The sequence below is a fragment of the Ricinus communis genome, chromosome 7 (genome assembly GCF_019578655.1).
Source record: "Ricinus communis isolate WT05 ecotype wild-type chromosome 7, ASM1957865v1, whole genome shotgun sequence".
Lineage (NCBI taxonomy): Eukaryota > Viridiplantae > Streptophyta > Magnoliopsida > Malpighiales > Euphorbiaceae > Ricinus > Ricinus communis.
In genome coordinates this window covers 27,295,132-27,308,775 of record NC_063262.1, presented here as the reverse complement: position 1 = coordinate 27,308,775, position 13,644 = coordinate 27,295,132, and the positions used below count along the sequence as shown (strand labels likewise).

Here is a 13,644-nt window from a genome sequence, read left to right as displayed (position 1 = left end):
TTTAAAATAATTTCTAAAAAGAGAACTCTATTCTTTTGGTACTAAGAAAAAGATTAGTATGATGAAATTACGAATAAAAGAAGGAAGATCGCAGTAGCTGAGGCTCTTGTCCAGACCAGCTCTGCAGTGCACTAGGCTTCCAGACACTGAATCCGGGGGCCTAATTATAGCAACAAGAAGGAAGAGCCTGCTTCTAATGAACACCATCGTTGCCAAAAGGCAAAAGCTAATCATCCACTCATTCAAACTTCTATAGAACTCTGCTTCTTATACAGAATGAAGGTTTACAATTTCATAAACTTCAACTGTGGTAAACAGAAGAGTATAATCATAATGAAGAACGTAAACTAGAGAATATATATATATATATATATATATATATATAATTACAACATGAGTTTCAATACACTGTGGGGCTACATTTCCTTTTGAATCACTGTTCTTCTATATGCACCTTCTCAAAGATAAAATGAGGCATCAGAGTGGGGTATATAAAACATATGGCTAAGGATTCTCCACTTTATAGTTGGATAGAGGGAAGAGGAGTTGCAAGCATTCTGGATTCTTCTTCCTTTCGTGCTCTGCCTTGCATGCTTTGCGGCGACAGAATTTGCAGAAATCGCTATAGTGGATCCTTTGTGTTAGCTTTCTCATTCCGAGACATATTTGGTAAATATGATAAATGGATAGGTTAGCAGATATGAGCTCGAGCCTCAATAATGTTTACGAAGAAAACGAATTAAACTGCAAGATGGAATAGCTAACATGTGAAAGCAAGATATAATCATGCCACAGCATCAGCTTGTCTTCTAGTCAATCGTGCATACAGGCCATCTTGATGAAGAAGTTCCCTGTGACTGCCCATCTGTTTGGTGGAAGAAAAACATTATGCTCATAGCCGACACATCACTAGGTGAATGTTATGAGAAAATTGTGTGAAATATACATTCAAGAGGCAATAGTCCACTAACCCCTCCAACATCAGTAAGGTCTTTTCAAAAGGAAAAAGAATAAAATAAAAAACTGCCCTATGCCAATATGAAATATTCTGGAAGCAAAAAAAAACCTCCAAGACTCCATTACCCAGTAGATGTAATGCTTTTCTATGCAGCAATTTTGTGGGTAACTATTGCTTTGGAATGCAGAAAATAGATGAACAATTTAATGCATTTGACAGAATTTAGGATAAAACTAATATTAAAAAGTTCCGATGAAAATGTCAAGAGTACCAACCTCAACTATTTGACCACCACTCATCACCACTATCCGATCAGCAGCTTGTATTGTTGAAAGCCTGCAAAAAGTAAACCAATAAAATTTCAAGTCTGGAAAAAAAAAAAAAAAAAACCGCTTGGAGGAGGGTAGTAGATACCTACCTGTGTGCAATTACTATTACAGTTCTCCTTGTGGTCAAGTCACTTCTAACAGCTCGAAGAACACCCTACACAGTGACAAATGACACATAAAAGACAAGTCACATAACTTCCCAAATTGCAATTTGTTCTCTTCTTATATAATTTGCTAAACCATTCATTTTCTGCATAAGCATCAAAGGAATGCCAAAACTACATACTTTAATATTGTGCTCACTCTCTGCATCCAGAGCACTAGTAGCTTCATCAAGGATCAAAATGGTAGGGTCCCTAAGAATAGCCCGGGCAATGGCAATGCGCTGCTTCTGACCCCCACTGAGTAAATCATCATCAACAAGTGTTTCATAACCATTGGGCAGAGCAGAGATGAAATCATGAGCATATGCCTGCTTGGCGGCCCACTCAACATCTTTCTGGTTTACATCTCGTGTACAACCATATCTAATATTGGAACTGATATCCATTCGAAATAGTTTCGGTTCCTGTTCAAAAAGTATATCTGTTAAAGAGGATAATTGTTGAATTTACAGAAACCCGTTGATGCAGGAAGTAAATGAACGACCTGTCCAACATATCCAATTCTTTCCCTCAACCACTTGATGTCCAACTCCCCAAGTGGGAATCCATCAATTAAAATCTGCGATACAAGTAACACACTACTTTATTCAGTACCAGACACTCTCTATAAAATGAGACAGAAAGAAATCATGATAGAAAAAAACATGGTAGGCTGACGTTCAATTTAACCTCTTACCTTGGAAGTTGAGAATAGATAAACAATCATAGATGCTAACATTGAGCAAAGCATTCAGCAACTATAGAAAGATACATAGGATAGGCCTAGAAATTTTGCCTAAGGTTCTTAAACTCTTTCTTCTAAGTTGATTACTCAACCATAAAGCTTGAAGCCCCATCTGAGACATTAATTTAAAGTTGTTATGGTTCAATCAAAGTTGTTAGACTTACCTGGCCATTTGTTGGCTCATAAAGACGAAGCAAGAGATTCACCAGTGTACTTTTCCCACTACCACTAAGACCAACCTGACAACATTGAAGAACAACACGAAAAAAAGAGAAAAAAAAAAAAGGATTTTCAAGTGGGCATGGGTCACCTCAGAACCATGAGATGGTATAGGAGAATTATCACACTTACAATTGCAATGACTTCACCAGGATGCACTACAATGTTTACATGTTGCAGTACAGGTACCTATTCAAACTCCAAATGTCAGTATAGAATAGATTTCAGAATCATAGAAGGCAACATTGAAAAAATATAGATACATGGAATAAATAATCAAGAATTTTCTTAAGGAACTGAAAAGCAAGATAGAAATGCACTGCTAGTTTTTATCACCTTCTCTATTCCCTAAGTTGTAATATCTGGAACAGTATGTTTCACCTTAATTAGAGTGGTTACTGAAGCAAAGGACAGTTAATTGCTGTTGCTGACATTTATTAGTCTAGACTCTAGAGCTATTTAACTCCTTCCTAAGGTAACATGAGACGGTAAATTTGGAAAAGGAAAGGGTTGCCAGATGTTAAAGATAAGAAACATACATTTGCCCTTGAAGGATAATGAAAAGAAATATTTGCGAATTCTATATGTCCCATCAGCCTCTGCAACTTCAATCCTATAAAGTAGTAACATCCAAAATTCAAACAATTAAACTAGGATGACAGAAAGCAAGAAACAGAAAACTGAAGAAGGATGTCAAGTTCTGACTGCATGCTCTAGGAGGACAAAATTTCACACAAACCACAAAAGTAACTTGGTTAAAAAAATAAAAAGAAACAGAAAAAAGGAACAGAACCCAATAATATGCATAAGCTAAGTAGATGCTAGTGAAGTTTTCTTGCTCAATCTATAAGGATTCATCCTTGATAAGGAGCCACAAACTCATAGAAGACATGATCATGTATGTGGATTTTAATGCTGCCTTCCGATTAATTCACAAACAAAGGCAATGCACAAAAGGACTTGCTTAAAGTAAAAGAATGTAATCATCTAAGACTGTCAAACTAAGCAAGCTGCTTGCCTTTCGATACAAATTGGTCACTTGGCAAGAGATCCATCAATTGGAAGACCTTTTCACTTGCCCCGACAGATTGCATCAGAGATGATAAATTATCCCCCACCCACCATGTAGAATAGATCAGCCATTCACTGTATAATATAAACTTCGTCAGTTGCTCCGCTGTAATATGACCAGCCAGAATAGACATTCCTCCTACTAGCACAGCAATGACCTACAGAAATGCAATATGCCAATATAAGTAAAATCAAGACCAAAAAGGCATTAATGTATTACTTGAACTAACACTGGAATGAATAAGTTACTTCTTATGCTCAGGATGATAATAAACTGAAAGCATCTAACCATGAATTATATTTAGAGCTCAGACAGTTTGACATTTGTCAATGAAGTCATAAAGGTGCCAGCATGACAGTTGACTTATTAAGTCAAAAGGCGTCACGCAGAACAATGGATTATAGAAAATTAGTTAATGAGCATCTATAACCTAAGACTGCAAATAAAGCAGGATGGTTCAGGTTGAATGCCAAGCCAAACAAATAACCAACAATATGGAACTTGATACCACAACCAAGCTAAGTAGACTTCTATAGAGGTGCTCCAAAAAGCATCAAGCTAGGAGAGAATGTTCAATTGAATAAGATCCTTATAGAAAATATATCCTTGGAACAAATTTTACAAGCTAGGTAATCCATGCAAAGGACACCAAAATAACTTCTTGGGTCAATGAAGGTACACTAAACTGGAAAAGAAAAAAGGAAGAAAAAGAAAACACAAAAAATAGGGATAAAACCAAACTCACCATATCATTTTTTTACTACAAAGTTGTTTGCTTTGTTGAATATACAGCAATATTTAAGATGCAAAGCAAGCACAAGAATAGAGGCAGAAAATCATATGAAGTCACACAAACCATTACAAAGTTTGACATTGATATGCAGCTCAAGATAAAACAAAGAGAAGGTACTTCTGCTTGATATACTAATCACAAGAGCTGAACCTGAGTCGAGTGATAAAGTGTGTTGAAGCTCAAATTCCAAAATCCATAAGCTGCACTTTGTCGCAAGCTTATATCAGCCAATTTCTCTAGCCAAAGCTTGTATCTATTAACGAAATATATAGACAGCAAGTAAGCCTAATAAAAAATATGCTTGAATTTTTTGGAATGGGTTCCCATAGCAGAAATGTTCAGCTGTATATTTTAAGAAAAATTTTAGATTCCAAATAGTATTTACCTTTCAACTTCTAGTTTTTCTGTTCCATAAATACGAACTGTTCTCATCAAAGAGAATGTCTCTTGTGCCACCTACATACAAATAGTGGTGGTTATTCTCAATTTTTGGAAGAAAACAATATGTTGTCCCACAAATTGGAGATAAGAAATCTCATTCTACTTGATTAGCAGAAGCAGTGAATTCTTGAATTAACTTTGCTGCCTTCTTCTGGTACCTAACAAATAAAACAGAATTAACTGACAAGTAATAATTGCTAGTGTTCCAACAAAAAAATCAGAAATAGACAAGAGCCACAATGCATATGATAGTTTACCTTAAAGCACTAAACTTTATGTTTGTGCATATGCAATTCAAGCTCAATATCTTCTATAAATCTATAAGGTACAATGTGTTTATTCTTTCCAAATATCATTCCACTTTTTCCTTCAAATAAAAACTCTAATGCATAATATTGCTTTTTACCCATTAATATTTACTTAAACTACATCAAACTAAATCAAATCAGCCATCGGCTACATGCATACTCTATTCCAACATACCCTTATTGTCTAACCATGCACCTAAGAAACATCCTCATTGTAAAAATTAATTATGATAGTGCACTTTTAATAAGGCAATCTACAATGTAGTTGAGGAAATATAAAAAAATATGGTATCTTACATGCCATATATCACCATGACAGCTGCTAAAGCTGAGCATATAACCAACGTGCATAAACCAAGTGGCCAAGACAAAATTAGCAAGTAGATTAAGGCACCTGTACCCTAGAAGAGAGGCATGAAACAAGAAGTTAAAGTCTCATCTCGCAAGCACATTTGTGCTATTGATAAGCAAACAACCTTGCAAGCACATTGAGTGTTATTGATAGGCAATCAACCTGTACAGCATTGCGTAGTATCAAATTAAGATCATTTCCAATAACCCGAGAAACTTGCTGACAGTCTGACCCAAGCCTACTTGTCAAATCACCAACTGTTTCAGAGTCAAAAAAGGAAATATCCTACAGCAGAAAGATGTGCCACCAACAGAAAGTTAAACCCATAAGGCATAATATCAGTTCAACCATAACTTGCAACAGCATTTTTTGTCACAAATATCAGTTATATGATCAGACAACAAATGAACCTGAAGAAGAAGAGCAGAATATAGTGTTTCCCTCATTCGTTTCACCTGCAAAATGTTAAAAACACAAACACAATATGAACATTGGCAATAGACAAGGAAGGTAAAAAAAGCACATGATTGATCATAAACTGAATGAGTTAACCATGAGACAGAAACTCACAAGGATCATATTGGCAATGCCAAAACAGCAACCTCGTAGGCCACTGAAATTTATATCAACAGATAATAAAATCAGCAGAATTACCATACAGTGCATTATGAAGGGTCAAGGTCCACATTAAGAGTGTGTTTGGAAATTAAAAATTGCAGTTGAATTCTATTCGCTCGGTTCTCACTGTTTGGAAAGCACATAGCTGCTATAAAACCAAGCCATTTTGTAAAAAGAAAATGATATTCATGTAAAAAATGACATGGTGTTGCAGATTATTTATTCTAAACAAGGCTCTAATAGAGAAAGGGAATATTGACCATACAAGATTTTGACCTGCTTATTCCAGCAATAACACATAGCAACACCAAAAGACGCACGTTTCTGTGAAATACTGCAATTTGAGTACTCTGTGCAGAAAATATCGACGCTGTCAAGAAATGCGGTATGGAAATCTCGGAAAGCTGAGCCAGGAAAGCACAGAAACAGGTCAATAGGAAAAAAATAATCGCGATAACTGCAAGTAAAAAAAATTGAAAAGAAAAAAACGAATTGAATTTCAGTTACCGCAGCAACAATAAGAGCCGAAAAGGCGAAAAAAATGACCCAACGATCCTGAGCGACTAACTGCCACATCCGACCAAGAGCTTTCCAAATGGTGACGGGTTTAGCTAAATATTTCATTTCTACATCTTCAGAGAAACTCCACCAATTTCCACCAGGTAAAATTGATGGAAGGAATTCGAAAAACTTCCGAATTCTTTCATGTAACTCGTAATTCTCCCCTCTTTCCTCGTCTTCTCCTTCATACTCATTATCATTATCTTCCGATATTAAATATCCGTTAATTGAAGAAGCTGAAGAAGAAGAAGAGCAATTTAAAGGATAGAACAGACGACGTAGTTTTGTCCTTGGAGGAGAAGAGTATCTGATAGCTGACCGAATGTTGAGTGATGATTTTTGTTGTTGTTTGTAGTTAAGCGATGAGAAAAGGCGAGGATTTGTATTGCACAGAAGCAGCGCCATTGAATAAAAAACGAATTGGAGCTGAGTTTTTTCAATTATTAGGATTCATTAAAAAAAAAATAATACTTTTCTGTTTTAGCTCTAGTCGTTGTGGTGCAGGAGAATTGAGCAAATCTTGTGCAGGAAAAATCCCATTTTTAATTCAATTTTCAAGAACCAGAGGCTCCAAAAGAATGTAAGAAGTGGGACCAAATTTTTCAGACAAAAACGACATCGTTTGGGTTTTGGAATATTGCAGTGACGTGTTTCACAAGAGTACATAAAATCAACATTCGGCTTTCGTATCGTGAACCAACGATTACCCACGTTCACAATCTTCTAGACGGAATTACCCTCCTTATATCGCCGGTTGGTGACGGCTAATGCGAGGATATTTTAGTCATTAACTATTTAATACCCGCTAAAATATCTCTGGCACGACCTTCTTGTCACTTAAAGGAGCCTCATATCATGTCACTTACGGCAACGCAACCATGGCCGTCGTTGGAGGAAATTTAGCGTTATTACTAGATGTGATTTCACCATGGGCAGTAGTTTTAGAGCGGAAGATGCGGCCGGTTTCAGTCGACGTCGTTTTGAACCTTCCGAAGAGAGATCATCATCATCACACATGCTCCTCTGTTTCTTTAGGGAGCAAAAGCTTCGAATCGGGCGGCAAAGAGAGTAGGAAACAGAGAGTAGTGACGAGAGGAAAAGCGAATTCAAAAATGAATGGTGTGGATTTCGATAGCGATGAGGAGAGCGGAAGTAATGGTGAGGGAGAAGAGGAACCAGCGCTGGGTTGGGAAAAGGAGATGAGGAAGAGAGTTAAAGAGATTGAGGAGATGAGAGAGTTGGAGAAGAAAGCTGAAGAGTTACAAAGTAAAGCTGAGGAAACTGAGAGTGAAGATAGAGAAGAAACTGAAGAAGAGAAAAGGATGAGAGTGAGAAAAGAGCTCGAAAAGGTTGTTTAATACTATTTATTATTAGGTGGGCTTTTTTGTTTGAAGTTCTCTTGACTGGATCTTGGTTGCATACATACAGGTGGCTAGAGAGCAAGCGGAGAGAAGAGAAACAGCGCAGTTAATGTTTGAATTAGGGCAAAAGGCTTATGGAAAGGGGATGTATGCACGAGCTATTGAGTTTCTTGAAGCTGCTCTAACAATCATTCCTAGGTCTACGCTGTTTGGTGGTGAGGTTGGATTTCTAATAACTAGTATGGTATCTCTTACTTGTAGGTTTTAATTAATGTAATTGGATGGGCTACCTTATTTTGTGGTGTTATTTGTTTAGATTCAAATATGGTTGGCTATGGCATATGAGGCTAATAACCGCCATAAAGATTGCATTGCTCTTTACCGGCAATTGGAAATGAGTCACCCAAGTATTAGTATTCGACGCCAAGCTGCTAATCTTCGTTATATTTTGCAAGCTCCTAAGCTTAAGATTTCCCAGGAGGAGATGGTTACCATCCCATTGATTGGTTCTGCTTATGACAGGTAAAAGTTTGGTCCTTCTTATTTACTCATCTAAAGCAAACTATGATTGAATGTAACAAACAGTGTGCTTCTAGCTTTGTGGATGTGATCTTCATTTGCAAACAACTATGAGTAGAATGACAAACAACCAGCAGCTAAGAAATTTTGGTCCTAAAGTATTCAACATTGGCTAATATCTTTGGCTTTCAAGTGATTGGAGCCATCTCATTTGGGAGAAATTCTTAAATAAACTCAATTAATCACGTCTTCCATAGGCTAAATCTACCTAAGAGTTTCTCCTCACTTGGTGGACTAGAACAAAAATCAGTTATCTCTTAGTGAATCTTGCTATTATGTAATACGTTAACTTTCATCTTTTTTTTTTAATTGTTTTTTATGTACTCTCCATGTGATGGCTTAGATTCTAGGCCATGTGTCTTCGTGTCCATAGCTATAGGCCCATAGTTCACCAGGGATTACACTTTTGCTATTAAGTGGCTATTCATTCATTTGCCTACCATTTAGCAATACCCTGTTTCTGGAATTGATTGGTACATACAATGTTAGGATTTATCCAGACAAGAGAATTGATGATATGCCTGATGACTTGAAAAAATCCTATTGAATGCATTTTTGTCAGAGTTCCTGGCTGATTCATGTATCATTATATTCTGAATTCATTGTTTCATTAATCTGCTACAATTGAAGAAATGTGTTTAGATCACATCCTCTTGTTTCCAGCCTTAAAGGTGCTAGCAAATGGCTCATCCATTTATTCCAAACAACCATGAACGATTCTTAGACCTGCTAATTTCCTTCATATCGCCCACCTTCATTTCAAGCTTTGTCGATCATTACTCTCTTTTTTATTTCTGTATCTTATGTTGCATTTTATCTATGTCTCGGGAAAGGAATCCGTAAGCGACCACTCTTCATCTCTATCTGATGTCTGTCTAATTTAGAAATGATTACTTGGGTATATGCAGCTATGCAGCAACATGGACTGAAAAATACAAGGACAAGGATCAAAGGTTAAGCGGGTCAACAACTAATCAGCTTCCATCATCGAGAGATTATTTAGCAGACTTGTTGGTGTGGCGACCTCCTGTTGGGCTGCAGAAAAACACAGCTTTTTGGGTAGCTTTAACTTTATGGTTGGGGTTGGTAGGAGCTGCCCTCATTCTACAAAGATGAATCATACTGAACAGACACCATATTATGATTGTTGGTTGTAGTGTGTTCATTCTATTGTTTGTATGTTGGTCTTGTATCATATTATCACTGTGACATTGTTACAAATGTATAAAGCAAAAGGAAACGTCTCTTATTAGGCTTTACAGCTACATCTCTATTTTTCACTAATTCTCATATGTTCCTTTGTTGACATTTTCTTTCCCCCATTTTTTGGATACAATAATACACGAAAAGTTGCCATAGAGGGAAAGAGATCAGGAATTTGTAATTGTCATTTTAGACTTGCTCCGGACACATCGATAATATATCCTCCAAAACATGCTCAACTGTATTAGCCCCTCGACTCTGCTATCCCCAGGTTCCCAAACGCAACAATTAATCTCACCATCCAAATTCACAATTCCTTTCACTATCCTGCTTGACATATAGGACTTATAGCCATCTATAAGCCTATGCATTTAACAGTTCTTTTTATATGTCTTTTAAATATAATTTACACATTAATAGTAAAATAACAGAGTTTTCTATCTTATATTACATATCATCAATTAAATTTTCATTAAACTGTTGCTATTTATATATTTAATTTGATATTAGTTAATTTCTTGACATAATATTTGAATTACTCGAAGGAGGGTAGTGGAGACCTACCTTCCCAAATTATTTCCCACAACACAAAATAATGTATATATTTAAATTATATATTTGAGATTTATCTCAAATAGCAAGATCGTGGAGGTCCTGAACTGAATTTTTATATTTGCACTGGATAAGATTTTATGTTTATAATTATTCTATGTTGTGTAGTTCATGATTTATTGAGTTTCTGATAAAAAAAATTAAAATAATTTAATTTATTTATAGAAATAACGATCTGTAAAATGGAATATATACAAATACAAGCTTTCCAAATAACTTGTAACTTTTTCTAAAGATTTATTTATGTTATTTTCAAACTTGTTGACTAACTATAATTTATTCTATCTGAGTACTTTAACAAAACCCAGTTATTCAATTTTATTCAACCTTGAACTAAATGGAATGAGATCAACTAATTACTATTATTTACAACATTTAAACCAATTACTTGCAATTGTTCTTAAATAAAATTTATAAAAAAAAAAAAAAAAAAAAAAGAAAAGAAAAGAAACCTTGCATTTGTATCTTTCAGTGCAAGCCCAAAGGCCAACCTAGTTTTGGGCTTATTAGGAGGGGAAATTCTTAACTTGACATTTCCATAGATTTTGAATCTAATTTGCCAAACTCACTACCGAAAACCCGATATTACCCCTACAACACTAACAAACTCCTGAAACCCTAGAGGACAAAAATCGGAAACAAAAAACACCCACCATTTTCCACCACCAAGCAATAAAGCCACCAAAACCCTGAGCACAACCTAATCATCCCGAACCCCGCCGCTCAAACCCTAAACACAGCACACAAACCCCAAAAATGACAACCCGTTTCAAGAAGAACCGCAAGAAGAGAGGCCATGTAAGCGCAGGGCACGGCCGTATCGGAAAGCACAGAAAGCATCCAGGAGGTCGCGGAAACGCCGGAGGTATGCACCACCACAGAATTCTTTTCGACAAGTACCATCCGGGGTATTTTGGTAAAGTTGGTATGCGTTACTTCCATAAGCTGCGTAACAAGTTCTATTGTCCAATTGTTAACATAGACAAGCTATGGTCAATGATACCTGAGGATGTGAAGGATAAAGCTAACAAAGATAATGTGCCTTTGCTTGATGTTACTCAGTTTGGGTACTTTAAGGTTTTGGGTAAAGGTGTTTTGCCTGAGAATCAGCCTATTGTTGTTAAGGCTAAACTTGTTTCTAAAATTGCTGAAAAGAAGATTAAAGAGGCCGGTGGTGCTGTTGTTCTTACTGCCTAGGTTTAGGGTTAGGGCTCATTTGTGGATGTTGTTCTTAAATTTTTGGAGTTGTTTTAAGAGGTTACTTTTGTTATAATGTCTGGATATTTTAATAGTACTGATTTAATATGTTTTGCAATTCTACTTCTATTTTGATTTTGCTTGCTTATTAAATGTTCTTTATGCTTAGAATTCTTATTTTGCGTGCTTTATGTAGAAATGAGCAACTATTATGCTCTGGTTGATTGAATTAATGATTCGATATCTGGCATATGTGGAAAATTTTGCTTGGTTATAGCTTGCTGATTTCTTATTTCTGTTGCAATTTTTAAATAGCTGTAGCATTTCTTTTAGAAGATCTTAGTGTTTTATGTGTATCTGTTATGTGGAAATTCTTCTTGATGACCATTTTTTTTCTCATTTAGTTCAACTATCGTATTTTCTTTACTTTGTTTCAGGCATATAAATAGTTACAGATTATGAGTTCTTAGTGGTTGAGGTTCTTATTATGATAAGTGTTTTGAGTAATTGAGGTTTTTGAGGATGAGGAGTGATTAGTTGGTTTGATAATATGTATTAGTGAATGCTTATCTCCTTGAGTGATTAGTATGAAGTCTGATGCGTTGAGCATTGAGGACCAATGATTTTGAATTTTCAATTTCAATAGCATTGCGGTTTACTTGGTTTATTGGCAGTTATTGTTTTCTTGGGATTTTTCTGGGTATAATGTGAAGAGATCTTGAAGAATCTTAATATGGGTTGGGGGGGGGTCTGTAACTGTGATGATGAAATTTGTTCTTTGTTTCTTGACATACTACTATTTCCTTCCTTCCATTCCTGAGAAGAGTAAGAAGTAGATAGAGCCAAGGCCCCCTCTTTCCGTCGGCTATTTTGGAAGTGTGCGAATTGCATGTAGAGATCCATATCCATAGGGGCTTATAGTTTAATCTGTTGAAAGTACTGCTTGTTCAACAAACACCCTCTCAACCTAAGCCTCTCAACAAAGCTTAGGCTGTCCCTTGGCTTAAGATGTGCTTGGCGCTACAGTTTTTTGGTACTTGATAATAACCATATCAGTTTTGTGCTGGGGTTGGTAATGGCTAGATTAGTTCTCAGGAATTGTAACTATTAAGGATTTTGTCGAGGAGAAATTGCATTGAGAAGTTGATTTTGGTTGATAAGAAAGACATTTCTCAGATGACGTCAGTGACATCGCCGCCAAAAACCATGTGGTGCTCTTACTATAAGCCATATCCTCCCCATTTCCTTGCCCTCAAATTGAATAAGATCGGTTGCTCATCTATGGCTAATATTTCTTAACAATACATAGAATGTTTACCTCTATGTAAGGATTGGCTTTACCAACCATCCAGAAAAGGATTTAAGTCTGGAACTTTCCCTGACAACATGTGATACCAAATTCCCTGCGAATGCGCAGTCTCTCATAGTCAAATGAGGGAGAATTACATCGGAAACATGGTTTGTAGTATTCGCTGTCAGGGAAATGCAGTTGGAAACTCAGGATACAGCAATTTCCTCCTGTGGAAGCTATTCAGGTAGAAGGCTTCGCCGGACACCCATTTTTCGTATGCACCGCCAGCTTGCCATCCTAAAGAGAGAGCAATGGCGTAAGCTCGTTTGCAAGTTCCCTAATTTATTTATCATTTGAAATTTAATCTGGGCATTTGTCACGCTTGGTTATGAAAAGAAGAGAGATTAAGACACCAATAAGACATAAAGATATTACAGCCACCAATGATGAAAATTTGCTGTCCTTATTTGTGGTTGCTGATCTTATTTATCGGCAGGCAGATACAGAACGCCATTCTCCAGAAAACGCCAAATCTCGCTGCCCTAGGAAACTTAACCTTGTGAACTGGACTAAGATTCAAACCATGAAGTCAGAATATCACTTGTACATTATTTTGTCTTTCCTTCTTTCTCTTTTCTCTATGGATACATAGAGAAGCCTACGAATTTGACAGGAAACTGCATTTGTAATATTTCCTTTGTTTACATCTCATTTTATTATTTGCTTATGACTATTTATTCCTCTCTAAAGCCAATGTCCAAAATGCAGAATAATATTTTCCATGCATTCTCATAGTCATGAATTATCATTTTAATCAAACAATTAAATTTTAAATTTGTAAATAAATTTTATATAATTTTAT

General features: G+C 36.1%; 3 protein-coding genes across 6 annotated transcripts; 2 read left to right on the top strand and 1 right to left on the bottom strand.

Moving 5' to 3' along the window:
- Positions 1-248: 248 nt before the first annotated feature.
- Positions 249-7,195, bottom strand: LOC8273505 (ABC transporter B family member 26, chloroplastic). Of its 4 annotated transcripts, none has more exons than XM_048376623.1 (18): positions 6,486-7,195; positions 6,255-6,382; positions 5,931-5,973; positions 5,771-5,815; positions 5,485-5,645; positions 5,306-5,402; positions 4,804-4,851; positions 4,645-4,715; positions 4,410-4,512; positions 3,413-3,623; positions 2,934-3,007; positions 2,527-2,583; positions 2,340-2,414; positions 1,936-2,010; positions 1,574-1,855; positions 1,377-1,441; positions 1,234-1,294; positions 249-865 (listed from the first exon to the last, which is right to left on the bottom strand). In XM_048376623.1, exons 1-18 carry the CDS (start codon positions 6,942-6,944, stop codon positions 785-787), a joined length of 2,136 nt encoding a protein of 711 aa, XP_048232580.1. In that variant the 5' UTR covers positions 6,945-7,195; the 3' UTR covers positions 249-784. The 4 variants fall into 4 exon arrangements, with proteins under 4 accessions (XP_048232580.1, XP_048232581.1, XP_048232582.1 ...); XM_048376624.1 differs by having other exon boundaries at positions 4,804-4,858; positions 5,306-5,409; positions 5,523-5,645; XM_048376625.1 differs by having other exon boundaries at positions 6,244-6,382; positions 6,486-6,627.
- Positions 7,196-7,344: 149 nt separating this feature from the next.
- On the top strand, positions 7,345-9,744 carry LOC8273504. The gene is made up of 4 exons (XM_002527880.4): positions 7,345-7,888; positions 7,968-8,120; positions 8,217-8,422; positions 9,388-9,744. Exons 1-4 carry the CDS (start codon positions 7,418-7,420, stop codon positions 9,593-9,595), a joined length of 1,038 nt encoding a protein of 345 aa, XP_002527926.1. The 5' UTR covers positions 7,345-7,417; the 3' UTR covers positions 9,596-9,744.
- A 1,142-nt stretch (positions 9,745-10,886) lies between these two features.
- Positions 10,887-11,620, top strand: LOC8273503 (60S ribosomal protein L27a-3). The gene has a single exon (XM_002527879.4). The coding sequence runs from the start codon at positions 11,051-11,053 to the stop codon at positions 11,489-11,491; it is 441 nt and encodes a 146-aa protein (XP_002527925.1). The 5' UTR covers positions 10,887-11,050; the 3' UTR covers positions 11,492-11,620.
- Positions 11,621-13,644: the final 2,024 nt, after the last annotated feature.

What these genes read in the sequence shown, in the direction of transcription:
- LOC8273503 (XM_002527879.4), top strand. Translation starts at nt 11,051, where the DNA reads ATGACAACCCGTTTCAAGAAGAACCGCAAGAAGAGAGGCCATGTAAGC.
- LOC8273505 (XM_048376623.1), bottom strand. Translation starts at nt 6,944, where the DNA reads ATGGCGCTGCTTCTGTGCAATACAAATCCTCGCCTTTTCTCATCGCTT. An exon ending in ACACTCAATGTGCTTGCAAG is followed by an intron (nt 5,403 to 5,484) that starts GTTGTTTGCTTA and finishes TCTAGGGTACAG; the next exon opens with GTGCCTTAATCTACTTGCTA. An exon ending in GTAATAGTAATTGCACACAG is followed by an intron (nt 1,295 to 1,376) that starts GTAGGTATCTAC and finishes TACTTTTTGCAG; the next exon opens with GCTTTCAACAATACAAGCTG.
- LOC8273504 (XM_002527880.4), top strand. Translation starts at nt 7,418, where the DNA reads ATGGCCGTCGTTGGAGGAAATTTAGCGTTATTACTAGATGTGATTTCA. An exon ending in TGAGAAAAGAGCTCGAAAAG is followed by an intron (nt 7,889 to 7,967) that starts GTTGTTTAATAC and finishes GCATACATACAG; the next exon opens with GTGGCTAGAGAGCAAGCGGA. An exon ending in ATTGGTTCTGCTTATGACAG is followed by an intron (nt 8,423 to 9,387) that starts GTAAAAGTTTGG and finishes GGGTATATGCAG; the next exon opens with CTATGCAGCAACATGGACTG.